The sequence below is a fragment of the Zootoca vivipara genome, chromosome 1 (assembly GCF_965207765.1).
Source record: "Zootoca vivipara chromosome 1, rZooViv2.hap1.1, whole genome shotgun sequence".
NCBI lineage: Eukaryota > Metazoa > Chordata > Lepidosauria > Squamata > Lacertidae > Zootoca > Zootoca vivipara.
In genome coordinates, this window is record NC_142582.1 from 64,727,729 (window position 1) to 64,745,015 (window position 17,287).

A 17,287-nucleotide genomic window follows, 5' to 3' on the forward strand; every position below is an offset into this window, starting at 1 on the left:
TCAAGTATATAGTATCCAGCAGTAAACCAGTGGTAGACTGCCAATGCATACATTACTAGGCAGTTATTCACCAAAAAACAGTAGCCACTATATTCCAACTTGTGAAAATAATGGCTAAGAATGGAAATGGAAAGAACAAATACATTGTTCTTAATGATACCAGATTTACACACACTCCATTTATGCTGAAGAGAACTTTGACACCCAGAAACCACATGTTAAAAGTTAAAACTGAATATGTAAAGCATTCAGCTGCAGTCAGCTATGAAAGACAAATCAGGAAATAGGGCAAGTTCATAATCTGTTCTGAATTCTCTGTTTACATGGCTCCTCATCTTTGCATGCTAGTAAATAAGATCTGAGTCAAAGACCTGGTTGGTGTATCACATTAAACCATAGCTAAAAATCAAACTGTGGTTTAATGTGAATATGCAGTGTGCTACTACAGACAACTGAAAAGTTCTCACACCTCCTGTGCTACTACTCCTGCTACACCACTGGAAACCAGCCAGAGTTTGTCTTGTTGTGACGTCTGAACCTGGGCTCCTGGTTGTTTCTTCAATCAAACCACAAGTACTGTATATTCCTGTGTATAAGACTACTTTTTAACCCAGGAAAATCTTCTCAAAAGTTGGGGGGTCGTCTTATACGCCCAGTCATCTTATATGCCGGAATAGGTAATAAGCTAAGAGCATACTTTGGTTACCCCTTGTGGTTTGTTTAGAGAGGACCAAACAACATGCATGGGTTCATGACAAGACAGACTCCAGCTTACTCTCCAGCAGCAGGAGAGGAACTTGGAGATAACTGTTCAGCAGCATGCAGCAACACACTCCGTGTTGACTTGTGAATCTGGCCAAAGCTGACACTGAATTTTCATGCAGAACAATAAACATTGTTGGTCCATTGTCAAATGACCAGAGGCTATATGAAGCCCCAGTTCTCTTGGCTACATCATTGGGAATTTTGACATGTAGAATATGCTTTTAGAATCCAGAATTTAGTGTGATCTGGTTTACAATATGGACAGTTCATTTTTAGATGCACTTTTACCCTGCTCTTTCTTCATGTAACCCAGAACACCTGGCAAGTATTCATGTATGTGATATCCCGTTTGGTCTTACCCAAGGCCAGATTGCATTATATGTCTTTGGACCATCCCTTAATCTTATTCTGAGAACGTATGTGAGAAAAGGTTGTTAACTTGGTGAACAATACGTGCAGCTCATTATGAGCATTTTTTGTTTTAATTTATCAGGGGAAATGAGGAAAAGAAGACGTTGGTACCTGATTTGTGGAATGCCTTCTGGTAGGGGTACAAAAGCTTGAAATTATTTTGATGACATAGCAAAACTCAATTATTTGCCCAAGCATTTTAAAATTCACATTTTTGAAGCTGATTAATATACTGCCTCTGTCATTTTCATTTATGATGTTATTTATGGCATTGTAGTCTATTGAATTTGTTACATTTTTTTAACCTATTCTCCATTAATTAATGAGAAAAGAAACTGTGTTTCGAAGCTATCAAAGAGGAAAGGAGAAGTTTGGTGAAATTCTTGTGTTTGTTATACAGAGTTTTGGGTGCTCTATTAAGAAATTATTAAAAGTAAATTATTACTTTTGAGGTGGCTGAGGGTTGTTTGTGTGTTTCAGACAACAAACAATCTCTCCAGTGCCATGTACTCTGCAGCCTCCTCAGCTTCCCGTATTTCAGTAAAAGCCAACAGGAAACATGACATCTCCCATGGGACTTTTTCAGACCACAAAGTTCAGGTAGCCAGGAAGGCTGCAAAGCACTGAAGAAATGTTTAATGGAAATAAATCCAGACACACAGCAAACCTTGCCCATCTCACAGTGATCAAGTAAGGTCCTTACCCATCAAAACAATTAAGAAATGCTAAAATGACCTAAAAATGAGGCTGAAAAACAATTTTGGCACAGCATTAAACAAACATTGGCTATTGCAGCAGATGCAGCCACATCCTAGACCTGCAGACAAGGTATTGTAGGTTTTCATTGTAAATCCCCCCCCTACATTTTGTAGCAAAAAAAAAAACTTCGTTGAGGCTTCCTTCTTATGTTCAATGAGATGAAAGGTTTTAGAGTGCTGGTGAAGGACTGATGGTTGGCCTGTTTCTGCATCCTTTTTTTTTGGCCTGGTGCATGGTGTGTTGGAATTGTCACTGTGGGCAGGATTCAACTAGCTCAGTGTGCTAGTGGAAGCCAGTGCAAGGATTTCCACTAGTAGCCAATGGAGATTTCTTGCAACTCTTTCAAAAGTACTTCAGAGGGTCGGGAGAACCCTCTGGAGGAGAGAAGAGATTGTTGCAAGCAGAAATGCTTATGCTAATGGAACAATCGTATGACATTGAATTTTATCCTATATGTGTCTGCAGTTTTATCATTTGGTTTTATTACTGGCTTTAACTTGAGGATTCTGTTTATTTGAAATATGGTTCAGCATTGTTTGCTGCCTTGTGTTTCTTGGAAAGTAGCGTAGGTAGGAGATAGATAGATAGATAGATAGATAGATAGATAGATAGATAGATAGATACATTTTTTAAAAAAAAAGATTGGTAATGTCATACAAGTTTTCTTGTTCTTCAAGATGCAGAAGCAGCAGAAGGCAATTGTGTTTGGATATTTGGAGAAGTTTCACAGAGTGATGCTGTCATTGGGTTTAGAGAGCACTCTGTCTCTGTTGTGAATTAACACACTATATAGAGAGCAGGTGTAGTTATGTGCAGTGCTTTTTTTTAAAGAAAAAAGATACCAGTACTCACCATGATGTTGTTATAGTGTAAGTGCCACACTTTTAACATTGGGGGGTGGGGAGTGCTGGCATTGTGTACCCTTGAGTACCCCCAGAAGAAAAGCACTGGTAATGTGTCATCTGCTCTCGGCTTCAGACTTCATTCCAGTAGAATTAAGGCTCTTAATATGCAAATAATACTGAACTTGTTGGGGGTGGAAACTGCCAACATGATGATGCATACACACATACACCTTGCCAGCTACTTTTGGGCTACCAGAATAGATGCCTAAAGAGGGCTAGTTTCTTTAAGTCATGTAAAGCTAAAGGGACGCCTAACAGTTAAGTCCAGTTGCGGACGACTCTGCGGTTGCGGCGCTCATCTCGCTTTACTGGCCTAGGGAGCCAGCATTTGTCTGCAGACAGTTTTTCCAGGTCATATGGCCAGCATTACTAAGCCATTTTCTGGTGAACCAGAGCAGTGCATGGAAACACCCTTTACGTTCCCGCCGGAACCTATTCATTTACTTGCACTTTGACGTGCTTTTGAACTGCCAGGTTGGCAGGAGCAGGGACTGAACAACGGGAGCTCACCCTGTCATGGGGATTCGAACCACCAACCTTCTGCTTGGCAAGCCCTAGGCTCGGTGGTTTAGAACACGGCGCCACCCATGTCCCATAAGTCATGTATAGCTTTTGGATATTAATTTTGGAAAAAGTGGTGTTGAGAATAGTTTTGGAAGACTGCGAATCATTGCTTTTTAAGCATGATGCTTGTACATAATGCAACAGTACTTGTTTAAGATGCTATGTAAGTTTCTTTCTTTTTTTTGGTATTAGTGAACATATTTTCACCTACAATAATTTTACAGTACTCTGCAAAATTAGGACATTTCCCCTCTCCCTGCCCTTTCGGGCCGTGCAAGTTAATTCACCTAGTGACCCCCCCCCCCTAGATGCTGTGCATGCTTGCAATGGATGTTGCAAAACACAATTGCAGCATTTAGACAACTTTTAATTGACTCAGGAATGGACAGTAGCATATGGATGCATCAACAATTGCTAACTGATCATGGAATAAAGGAATTCCAGTATCCTTCTCTTCTCTCTCTCTCTTTTAAATGAAAAACAGAAAAAGTCATTCAGAACTTAGTCATATTGGTTCAGCTGTTGTAACCAAAGACTGATAAGATAATAGAAGTCTTTGTGGTTGTTCTGTACTGAAATCCTTTATCTTTATGATGCACTTGGGGGCTCTTCAGAGTGGAAAGCTTTTTAAACTGCTGTTGGAGTTAAAACTCAAATTAGATGCCTGTCTGTGTACAGGAGAAGGAAGCTCTACAGACAGACAGACAGACAGCACAAAGTGACTTTTATCTTGGAAGCCCTTCCATTCGATTGTTACTTTCTTCTCTCTGTGTTTTTTATCCTCGCTGTTTATTTTTGTTGCCTTTGTTGCTCTGTTTTGTGGCATTTAAAAAGCGACCCAATCAAACAAGGTAAATGCTAAATGGCTGGCCATAGCCTGTGAAGTAGAAACATCACAGTCTATCTGATGTTTGCTGCAGTCCACAATATTAGACAGAATGTTTTAACCAAGTTATATGTCTGGCAATCTAAGATGAAATACCATCGCTTTCATGTCTGGCATTGTGTTTTGCTACACACACACACACACACCACACATTGAAGCAGAAAGGGTAATTGATTTTATTGAAATACTAAATTTCTGCCCTGATTATTATTATTTTCTCTTTTAAAAAGTTTAAGTGGTTGGTTTTGTTGCTTTCAGTAGTTGATGCTCTGCAACTCTGGGGATGTGCACTCTTTTTAATGTGTCTATGGCCTAATCCTCTTACTTTGTATTTTGATTTACTTTGTCAGCGTTTTCCTTAATGGATTAGAAATAAAATTTCTGAATAGTGTTTGCATGTTAGATGAAAAAAGGAGGAAATACTGGTTCACTTTCTTTAAATTGCTCAGGTGAAAATTTCATGTGTGTATGAAAATGTATTGGAAATGAGGAGAGATGATAATGCATGTATGAATGGTATTGAATAATATTAAGCTAAACTAAGATAATTGGAGTAATCAATCAATTAATTAATTATTCTGTAGTCGTTCGTTTCACTCATATCTATATCAATTAACAAAAAAGGCAGAAATTAGTGCACATTCCACATCTGAGCTAATCTACAGTATCTGTAATACTTATTTGTTACATTCATACCTTAAAGCAGGCATGGCCAAACTTGGACCTCCAGCTGTTTTGGGACTACAATTCCCATCATCCCTGGCCACTGGTCCCGTTAGCTAGGGATGATGGGAGTTGTAGTCCCAAAACATCTGGAGGGCCAACTTAAAGTAAAGCTAAACTGCAACTTAAAAATGGAATGTGTAAAGTTTCCCTGTTGTTTTCCTGTTATGAGGAGTTAGTTTGGTGACCCCCCCCCCGTGATTTCAGGTTCTGAAACTACATAGAAAGAGGGGTGAAACACTTTTTAAAAGCCAAGAGGAATAAGGGAGGAACTCTGATGGGATGGAATAATGGAATAGCTTCAGGTGTCAGGGGCAGCGTAAAATGCAGGTTCCCCACTTGTATGCTTTCCAGACTGCCCCCATTTTCCATGCATTTTCCATGGGCACCTGTTTGATGTTTGCTGCTGAGTTTGCAGTTGATAAGGAACTGCAGAAAATCCTCTCAAGGGTAGCTGCACAATAAATAACTGCTTTATGACCTGTGCATTTTCAAACACATGTTTACCTTCACATGTTTCTTGTGAAATGCATCTTCCTGTATATGCAGTGGTGGCTGATGACCACCAGACTTGGTGGGGCTGCTAGGAGGTCACAGAGGTATGGCCATGTTGTTCTGGTTTTCTACCCATTCTCCTCTTATAGAAAGATACTGTGGACGCTTAAGATTGCAGTTGCACAAATAATTAGTACCCGAGTAAACTGAAAAGTATCCTACTTTCTTTCTGAAGGGGGCGGGGCCCCTGCTGTCACAATTGCTTTTCTGCTGGGATAAAAGTTGTGTGGTCACCACCTTTTCTGGTTCTCTCGCTATCTCCCCTCCTTTGCAAAGAAACAGCGGACACTTAAACATTGCAGTTTTATTAATACTTGATTTGTTTTTTTTTTGTTTCTGTTTAACTTTTGTTAAGGAAAAGTGTCATTATCTATCTATCTATCAAGGTTTCCACGCATGCTATTGATTTTCCCTCTGAGACTTAAGGTTTTGAATATAACTGGTAAAGGAGTCAATGGAACAAATTCAGTAAATCTGAAGTCACTAGAATAAAGGTCTCTTAGAAAAAATATATGTCAAATTTAAAGGTCCTTCCTAACTGAAGACCATTTTGTGATAGAGCCAAAGGTTAATAAAATCAGTAGTGAATGTGGCAATTTTACAGATAAGCTATTCACAACAAGTGTAGTTACTTGAATAAAAAGCTAATTCAGTTCTAAAATGCCACATGCAGGAGCTGTGAATAGCTGCTTTTAGGTGCTTTCTGGAGGAGGATAAAATACAGAATCACAGCACTCTTCTCTCCCAGCATCCCTGGCTGCCTGTAAATTGCTCTGAATGGGACTGTGGGCTGACAGGCTCTATTAAGACAAACTGCCTTTCTCATCGGAGAGATAAAATAAATCAGGTGTTTAGTCAAATTAAAATACTTCAGCTGGAGCAGGCCCTGGGGAGCACTGATCCACCTGACAAATCTGAGAGAAACTCAAGACAGATGTGATTTGGGGATAAGGAAGACCCCGCTGGAAAGCTGCAGGGAGGGGGTGATTATAACAGTCAGTGTCTTTGGAGTTAGAGGATAGATACAGTTTAAAGACAGACACAGAGAGGTGAATCTGTAATGTGTAACGTATTTTTGAGATACTTTATGAAGAGTATTTTTCCGGCTTTACAGCAAGTGCATTTTGAAGATACGCTAGCAATGTTTTTTTATTATTATTTTGTTTTAGATGCCATTTTCTGCTCAGCAGAAGAGTTTATTTACTGGTAATTTCTTAAGGGTATCGTAGCACTTGGATGGCAAACAAATGATGACAGCACACAGTTAAATGATGAGAGACCTTGGCTGGCCCAGCCAGAGCTGCTCAATCTGGTCTGCATCCTTAGCAAGTTGCTTTTTATTTCTATTTCAACTATAGTAAAAGGAAAAGTGGGGGTGACAGGAGTGAAAGCATTTCCATTAGAATGAAAGCATTATGATGCTCTCCTAGTTCTCTAATCCTGCTTTTGATAGAATATATGGGAGCATCAAAAATTAGGTAGTTGTGTACAAGAGCGAGTTGTATCATTGGCCGTACAAGACTGCATTGGTCAAAATAGCTTAGGGGATCCAAAACTTTCATATAAGTGCTATCATATAGCAGACAGAACTGCTGTCACATGCACAAGAGTGCTGCTTTATCCAGGGCTAGAAGTGATATTGAGCTCCATGAAGTGGATGCAGAAATTTGAATAAATGAGTTGAGGAGTGTCTCCCCTAAATTACACAGCAGCAGAGTGTATTTATGAACTGCAAACATACATATATTAATTTCTGTAGTATAGTGGTTACTACAGGTTCTTGAATGGAAGAAATTTTGTGTACCATTGTTTGTGTTACAAAAAAAGGAGAAGCAATTCTGATGGATATTGGTATTTTATCATGCCTACAGAAAGCAGCTCCAGCTAATTACACACAAAAAAATTCACAATTTAAATGATAATTAATACACTTTCTTTCAAAATGCATATGTATTTAGTTTAAATATGTATTTTGGTACATTAAAAGTATCAAATTGCATTGCAGCATTTGGAGAAGTGCATCATCTGGAGGATAGCTAAGTTCCAATCTGTACATTAGGCAGATAAGGCTGCTTTCTATAGGAAAATGGGTCTCTTGCCTATATGCTGCTCTCTTATATTTATCCTGATGTTCAATGGCAGCATAGGTTCTGTGCATCCTAAGCCCCTCTCCCAAGTGGAACTATGTTTCTTCTCTCCCCACCCCACCCATTCTGTTCTGGGGGTTCTGCAGACTTTCCCAATCAGAAGCAGGGGGGTGGGGCGGATCCAGTTGCGCTAATGGGACTTCTTGTGCTGGCTTCCTCTACAACAACAACTTCATTGAAACCAGCTCTCTGCATCTATCTGCCCTATTTGTGTAGAGCTGGTTTGGGGAAGCTTTTTCCCTCCACATGTTGTTGAACTACAAATCCTATCAAGCATGGCCAATGGCCAAGGATGATGTGGCTACATCTGGAGTGGAAAGGTTCCCCACACCTGGAATAGAGCCTTTAGCTCAGTTCTGATGCTACCAATGGCCAAACCACGGCTTGGCAATCTGAACTGCTCTATCTGTTGCACATATTCCTTCTTCTCCCTCCTCTCCATCTCTGTGCAAATCCCCACATGCTTTCTTGGTAATCAAAAAGTATGGTTATAGTTTTAAGTGAAATGGCATAAAGAGTTCCTATAAACCATAGTTTGTTCTTGGTTTGTTTGAAATTCAGATTGGAATTTTATTTCACTATCTGGTTTGAGAATCAACTGTGTTTTGCAGAAACTCTAGCTACATTTGTTCAGATGTAACAGTAAATTATGCTTATTGCTAAATAGGAAAGAGACAGGAGAGAAGTGTGTATTCTCACACAGGAATGTCATGTATGGATAAGTACATTGGCCTGGGAAAACACTATGTATTAGCAATGTTCAACTAAATCAGCCCATTCAGTTAAAATGATGATGATAGGGAATATCCATATCTGAAGGCGTTGTCATCTCTAGGATGTTCTCTCATACCTGATAACCTTCAAGTCTCAAACTGCTGGGCCCTTGAAATCTTGCTACATAGATGCTGCTACATGTGACAAGCACACAGAATTGTGAGAATTGTTACAATGTCATTGCAAACTACTGTACAGTACCTCCTTCCTCTTTTTGGATGGGCACTGGAATTACATTATAACATTGGCAAGATGGATAATTGCAAGAAAACGTTTAAGTTAATGATTTGTGAGAGCTGACCTTGTATTTCAAAATGTTCAAGTTTTAATATCAATTGTGGTACATATGATACGACATTTGGAAGATGGTAGATTGGTGCTTGCTCTTTATCTAACCTATTTATTCACAATAAATGGTATATATGTACAATATATGAATATTGTTCACAATGACTGTGTATAAGGATTTCTTTATGCAACATTACACCATTAAGCTTTTTACCCAACTGTTTAATTTATTTGGAATACCAGGAACCCTTTAAAAATAAACTTTGGAGATTCCTTTGTTTCACCTACTGTAGATACAGTTGTTGAATGGCAAGAGAAGAAGAGTTGCCCTGGGGATTACCTGCTATTCTGTACCTATGTTTCCAATTACTTTACATTTATATTATTAGGAAGCTTAGCTTGAATTGGTCGACCTTACTCTATATTTGCTTTGTCTCTGTGAAGTCAGATATTAAGAGAGAGTGGGTTTCCCCCAATCCACCCAGTGACCTGCCTGACCGAGCTGAACTTTGAGAGCTGGTCTTGGAGTTCTCACATCCAGTTTCCACCCTCTAGCCCAAGCATCCCCAAACTGCGGCCCTCCAGATGTTTTGGCCTACAACTCCCATGATCCCTAGCTGACAGGACCAGTGGTCAGGGATGATGGGAATTGTAGTCCAAAACATCTGGAGGGCCGAAGTTTGGGGATGCCTGCTCTAGCCACTGCAGCTCACCAGCACTCAATTTTGAGTGTGCTTGGAACCATTTTGAAAGTCACAGTAAGATCTAGTAAGTGATCCTCTTGGAATGGATTAAATTCCCAGATCAGTCAGTCATACATGTATACAAATCACTGCTTAGTCATTGGCTTACTTCATATTATAAGGTTTATCATGAATTTAGCTTCAGTTATCTTTGAAGAGAAACTCTCAGGCATTCAGTTAACATGAGTTAAGGTTGTGGTACAGCTGTTCTTATTACAAAAATCTAAAATGGGGTGTATCTAAATTAGCCTGTTAAGTGCTTGATCTCCCACACACCCCTTTTGTGTTAGCTATTCCAGGATAGAAGAGCATCTCTTATCATATGTCAAAGTAGAATTTTGTTTTCCTTGCCCAGCAGATTTTTGTTGGAGATGCATTAGCTGAGTTTGATTTCTTCCAGTTACATTGGCTATTATATTCCTTCAGTGCTTTTATCAATTGTTCACTTTAGTTCAAGGTCCCATCATGAGTTTCAAGGCATGACTTTTCACTATTCATAATATATAAATTGTGCTTGTAGCCTTAAAGTTGTAAAACCATAGTTATTCTTGTACTGTATTTAGATTTTCTTCTGATATAGTAGTTGCAAGGCGTTATAGATTCTTCAGTTTGCATGGGTTGATGTATAATATATTCCACCATGGCTTTTGCAGTCTGATAGCTTTGTAAACATTTGTATACATATTCTAGATCACACTGGATATTAAAGTGCTAAAATATTGCCAGTGTGATTTTTTAAAATGTATTTCTCTTTCCTCTTGGATTTGATATATCAATGTATGGTTCATTGGCTGTCTGTTTTGTTGTAAGTTGCTTTGGGTTGTCCTGGGCAAGATAAAGCGACAGATAATTTTGTGATATAAAGTGCTGATATTGCAGGAATATATAGATGTAAGCAAGACAATGAAAATTTTCTGATTCAAGGTGGGCATTTGGCAGAATGATTAGGTATCTCAAAATCAGCTGAATAAATTTTAATTTGCATTTATTTAAAATAAGATTCAGCTACTCTTAGATTGTGGAATCCCACATGTACATCATATGCTTGGTAACTCTAGACTGCAGGCAGTCACAATTAACATGGGTTGTAACCCATAACCTTTAAAGCCAATGGAATATTTGTCACTGAGTTCTATATGATATACTTTGTATTAATTACCAGCTTCTGGCATACTTTCAACAAGCCTCTAAAAATCTTTATCCATGTTGTTATTTAATCTGGATCTGAATCAATATTATATATGTGTTGTTTTAAATTGTTTTTATATTTATATATGTTTTAAAAATTGTTTTTATATGAATTGTTTTAAACTGTTTTTTAATATATGTAATTTGCATATTTGTCATTACATTGTAGATCACTTCAATATCTTTCATGGGAAGTGACTCGTCAATAATAACAATTATAATAATAATAATAATAATAGTTTCTGCCACTCCTTTGTAGATTCAGAGACTCATGCAGTTTCATGTCAGTATATGCTTGCAAACACACACACACACACACACACACTCTTCTGTGGTATGGATTTCTTAAAGCTAGAACCAAAGTGTGTTTCTGATGCATTCTTTTGTAAAATCACAATTACAAAGTTGGACAGTTTTAGATTTCTAGTTCGATACACTTAGCAAGGAAGCTGTGTGAAAGCATCCAACAATAAGAACCATTCATGTAAAGAAAACTGAATTTCCTACTAAGTTTAAATCTTGTAAAATGAATTTTAAAGTAAATAAGAAGGCTCACATTATGTTTCTTTCATTCTGAGCCGTATTTCAATACCTACAAATTTAGTTGTGCCTATTAACACCCTTTATTAAGGCTTAACTTAGGCATGGTTTCTTAGTAACAAAAATGAGACATCTCTTGTAGAACTGTGGCGTGCTCAGTTCTTGGTTAATACTGGAGATCTCTGAGAAATTAGCAGCAATAATTAAGTTGTTTTCCTTATTAAGCAGGATTTTTTTAGTCATCTTATATTTTGTTTGTTTAAAAATGTATAATGGAGGGAAAATTATGTTAATCTATTTGTGAATTTGGTAATCCATTAAGGAGTCATTACACTGGTATGGAAGGGAAAGAGGGATTTGATATTGCAGAGTACATAATTAATTACTCTTGTCAGAAGGGGGGGTAAATTGTCTCTTTTCTGTTCACAGTATAAAGTGACATTCCCTATCTTTCAGAAAACAGCAAAAACACAAGCAGGATTTATTGGTACATATTCTAATAAAATAAATAGTCAAGCTGCCATTTTTCAGATATAAAAACTCAGGTTATTTCCTTTTTGTTTCATTGTTGCTGCCTACATGCCATTTATTCTGCATTTCCCTATCTCCTTCAGGTACACCTGAAAGCCTAGCGGAAAAAGAGCGACAGCTCTCTACCATGATCACCCAGCTCATCAGTTTACGGGAGCAGCTTCTGGCTGCCCACGATGAGCAGAAAAAGCTGGCAGCATCACAAATTGAAAAACAACGGCAGCAAATGGACCTTGCTCGCCAACAGCAAGAACAGGTGAGCAACAAAACAGCAACATATGAAAAAAAAAATCTCCACACCCAGAAAAAAATTCTACTATTTCTTACATCCACTCCCAACTAAAAAGGGTCTGGTATATATTACTTGTAAACAAGAGACAAATAACTGTACTTTCCACTATATGCTGGTTTTTCATAGCCTGCTACTTATAAACATCACCTACTTATAAACATCACTTATATACATCACATTTTACATGTGTGTAAAATGCTGTGTTATGAAATTATATCCTCCAAAGAAGTTGTAAAGAAGGAATAAATTGTAGCAATCCTTGAAAAACGATCCATGTTAGAATTTCAACTCTCCATTTTCAAAATGTCCAAATGCAATGAGGGTGTGTGATGCCTATACATTGTGAACTAGGCTTGTCCAGTGGGTGATAGAAAGGATTCATTTGTTTACTTAGGAAAGGGCAGACGGGAACTCATAAGGGCTCAGTGAACCAGGAAATGTTCTCACAAACCTATTAATTTGAATAGAATTTGTGCCAGAATAATATCTGCTGGATTATGCCTATACAGTAGATTCCAACATACCTGTCAAATGGATATTTTCCTGTCTGTAAGGCTTGCTTTGTTACTAGTTCTTAAGTAGGTGATTTACAGCATCTTAATAAGCTTTGGTAAAGGGATCAGTTAACTCTCTTTCTCTGAGCATTATATCTTGAAAGGAAATGAAAAAACAAAAGCCCTACACCCACCCCACCCCACCATCCAAATATTGGTAAGGACTAGGAGATAAACAATATTCCATGCTGTGTGGTGGAAAACATTTAACAACAAAAGATTCCATTAGTTCCTTAGGCATTACTTTCAAATTAATGTGCAGTTTTTAGAAATCTGACATTATAACTAGAATTATCTTTTCAGCTAAATATGTTTTATAGGGTATATACAGCAATGTATGCTCTGTTGATTTTAATGAGTTGTGACGTCTTGTATTTTATGTGCTTGAATATTTGCCCACATGTAAGGAATATGGACTCGTCCCTAATGGAAAATAACATAAAGGAATACTGTAAAAAATCAGAAGTTAGAATGTCATTTAGCCATCCAGAGATGACACAGTAATTAACTATTGACACTTGTGAATAAGCTAGCACAAATTAATCTTGACACATTTGCAGACGAGTGATATCTTACAGTGAACACTTTGTAATTATATTTCAAAATGAAAATTAAATGACACTTAAAACTAGGTTGTCATGCTCAATGAAGCGAGCATGTAGCTCAACCAATTGGCAAATAAAATTCCGAATTTGAGCCACATGGTGCTTCTGTACCAGCTTTCGCGGTGTCAAGCCCTATACATTGAAATTGTGCTGTGGTAATTGCACTGTAGTGTTTTGGATGCCTTTTTCAATCACACCGCCATCAATATTAAATGCCATGGTAGTACTTCACTGGTTTCCATAAGGAAATGAATATTCATTTGATCCTATATTGTACTTAGAATTGCAGTGAGCTGTGCACTAGCAAATTGAAGTCAAACAAAATCAGTCCCCAAATTATACAAGGCCTTCATCATTTCTCAAGTCCTAGATGCAAACATTTTTCAGGTCCTAGATACAATGAGGCTTGTATCTGCATGATGGACGGATTTGCTCCTTTCACTAAATGACCAAATACACCTTTTTTATTTTAACAAAAAGAAATCTCTCTCCACATCTTCAAGATGGCTTTCCATGGTAAAATTCAACAGTAAGAGTAGAAATCTTACAATTTTCAAACACATCAACTTCAAAAGCAGGGTAAGAACAGTGAACTAAAACAAAACAAAAATCACTGCCAGCAACTTTTCCAAAAATTCACAGTCTGCTGGCACACAACTCTTTAAGAAGGAATTCCCTGGCCACAGGACAACTAAAGAGAAGGGCATACTTTGTCACCACAGTTTCAGCTTCCTTTTACATGAGACCTTAAGCAAGGCCTCGGTCTGTAGAGCTGCTTCAGGCTCAGCAGAGTCTGTTTTTAATTCCTCTCTCATATATGTAAAATAAGGCCCTGCTTATGTACATAGAAAACTAACATGACAATGAGAAAAAAATCTAGTTCAGCTTAGGATTTCCCCCTCATGCTTTAGTTTTCTATGCATATTTACAACCACAGTCATTCAAACAGGCAGTCCCTCACTTGCATTCTGAAGTGGTTTCACTTCAACAGGTTGAGCTACTTTATTATTCTGAAAGTATAACTCTGCTCTACCTATCATCTTTCCCAACCTATTCTGTTTATACTGGAGAAGGAAGCAAGAGCATATAGCTAAAGCACAATATTGTGCATTGAAATTTCTGAGGGTCCTGGGAGGGATGTGCATTGTGCTCGTATTATGAGAGTTGATTTTGATGTGCTCTTATTATGTCATTAAAATGCTTTCCCCCTGGTGACTTGAGCATTTTCATTGCTCTCTCGTGGCTATGGCATTTGTGGAAATTTCATGGAAAAATAATTGCTTTAAGTAGGGATGTTGCTTTAACACATGTTTAAGTTCTCAGCAAAATGGTGAAATATAACTTTCATCCATAAAGCTAAAGACAACCTTAAATTCTCCTCCTGCACTAGTCATGCTACCGCAACAACTTGGATTTGGTAGCATGTGTTTGATGATGGAAGACATAGTCTTATTCAGACAGTTTTGTAGGAACCTAATAATAGATGAGAAGAACTAGAGAAAGGGCTTCTTACATCCCTTCAGTAATCATTGGATGGTTCATCAGGAGCAGGCTTCTTCAACCTCAGCCCTCCAGATGTTTTGAGACTACAACTCCCATCATCCCTGACCACTGGTTCTGCAAGTAAGGGATCATGGGAGTTGTAGGCCAAAACATTGGAGGGTTAAGGTTGATCAGGAGAGTTGCTCTCAGGCTGAACCTGATCAGGAAAGTTGCTCTCAGGCTGAGCATATTACTTTGGTAATATGGTGCCTGAATGAGAACAAAATTTAATGTTTCCCCCCACCTTGAATATTTCTTAATTTCACAATAATTCATTTTGGTACAGTTGCTTTTTAAATGGATCGTCTCAGTAGGTACCCTAAACAACAACAACAACAACAACAACAACAACAACAACAACAACAACAACAACAACATTGTTTCCCTTGGCTCAGTGCCCTATGTGGAGGAACCACACTGGTACAAAGTTGTGGAAGGCTGATCTAGCTACTTCTAAGGGAAGCACTTTGGTATAGTAAAGGTGCAAGTTAATGACAAACGGAGAATAAAGAAGTTGTGAGGTGTGCTTCCCTGAGCAGAAAGTTTCAAAGTGTTGATGTGATGACTGGAAAGGTTGTGCTCTGACTTTCCACTAATTTCAACTGCAAATAGGAGGTGTAGGGCCTCCCCTGCTGGCTCAGAAGCCTGGAGGAACATAGGGAAGAAAGCCCTCTGTGATGTATGCAAGGTCCAGCTGAAGCTGAAGCTTTGAGGATGAGTACATGTAGACTTAACTAACTCCAAGCCCTGTGTTCAATAGTCTTTAAAGATAGGTTAGTAAACAATATATTTAAACCTTCTTCCAATCTTTTAGTTAACTCCATAACAAATGTGGTTTGGTGAAACAAAGAAGAAAAACCTTTGAAATTATCATGAGGAATAAGTAGGAACTTGTTTTCACTCAATAATATTGAAGCCTCAACATCACTGTTTTAATTTAATGGAAAATTTATTTCTAATAGATTGCAAGACAACAGCAGCAACTTCTGCAACAGCAGCACAAAATCAATCTACTGCAGCAGCAAATTCAGGTCAGTGTGTTTTATTGCTCTCTTCTGATTATGCTTAAATTCCATTTAGTAAAAGGGGAAGCTTTACAACAAAATTGCTTTTACTCTCCTAGACAAGCAAAGCTTCAAACCCAAGGAGGATTTCCCACATTTTTTTAAAAAAAATTAAATTGTGATAAATATTTTGGTGTAGCCTGTCTTTTGTTAATAAACAGGTTTTGTTTGAAAGATATGCATTACTTTTAAATCTTCCTATTTAGCTGTAAGATAAACAGGCATTTTAACTTCTGTGCTACGGAGGAAAAGCAGTGATTCAATTGTTGGTTATGGATTGCTTTATTACAACCAAGACTGAACTGCTTTATATTGAGACAATTACTATGGAAAACATCTGCAGCTATTGCTGTGTAGGTATATAAGTACCAAACCCTTTGTAGGCAGCAATGTTTATCTGCCAGGGGCACCAATTCAAGTTTTAGTGGTGTGTGTGTGTATGAGCAGGAGCATTCAATATGGTCCAAGGGCCCACTCTTGGATATATTCAAAAATAGATTGTGAAGAAGTGTTATATTTTGATAGCATTTCTTGTGGTTATTTTCTTTTCTTTTAATGCCTCATCATAACTATAGTAATGTTATTACCACAGGTCAAACAGTCACCTATAAAAAAGCCAAAAGGGAATTGTATTGGTACCTTTACCATACATACCTAGCAGAGGCTCCTTTCACTATTTATACAAATACAGTAGTTTGATACATAGAACCAGTGAGATGGTCAGAGACAGTGTTTTCTCAGAAATAAATCACACTGATATGAAACATGGAGGACTTCACCTCTGTGGCATGTTAGTAATAGCTCTTCTGTTAAACACAGGAAAGTGCTTCTGAAATGTAGGCTGCAATCCTAACTTAACTTGATTTCCATGGTACCAACTTACAGCTGCCTAGAGTGGCCGGGACAACCTAGGTGGGTGTGGTACAAATAATAAAATTATCATCATGCAAATATATTTCAAAATAGGGTGTCAGATACCAAAATCGGAATCCAGTGTATTGGAAAAGGGCTCCCTCCATTCTAACATGAATTTTCTTTGCTTGTCTTAACCATGGTTAAGCATAATATAAGCACAGCAGTTGTGGCACCCCCTGCCCCATCCCCTTAAAAACATACACATTTTAAACACTTTTTCTTGTTGTTTTGGACACCACTGCAAGTGGCTGCAATAGCCACCTCTCAAGAACCAGTTTCCAAAAGCATATTAAAATATGTTGTAGCATTATTCTGAGTAAAAAAATTGCTCCCGCCCCAAGTTCATTCATTTCCCCACAGAAATCAGTTTGGAATTACAGAATTGCAAGTTGGAAGGGATACAAAGGATAATCCAAATGACAAAATGGGCTGAATCCAACTATATAGTTGTGATAGAGGGACCCAGTAAAACGAGTCCTGAAAACGTGACTTTTCCTCCCCCATCCAATCAGCTTTGGAGGGATTAGGTGAACCCC

General features: G+C 38.0%; 1 protein-coding gene across 42 annotated transcripts in view; it reads left to right on the forward strand.

The window, feature by feature from the left end:
• The window catches only part of SOX6 (SRY-box transcription factor 6), a 399,510-nt gene that overhangs the window by 242,600 nt on the left and 139,623 nt on the right, over positions 1-17,287 (forward strand). For all 42 annotated transcript variants that reach the window (XM_088653558.1, XM_035119983.3, XM_088653582.1 and 39 more), the window contains 2 exons: positions 11,863-12,035; positions 15,735-15,803. In XM_088653558.1, coding sequence (XP_088509684.1) covers positions 11,863-12,035; positions 15,735-15,803 — 242 coding nt within the window. The remainder of the gene's footprint in view (positions 1-11,862; positions 12,036-15,734; positions 15,804-17,287) is intronic.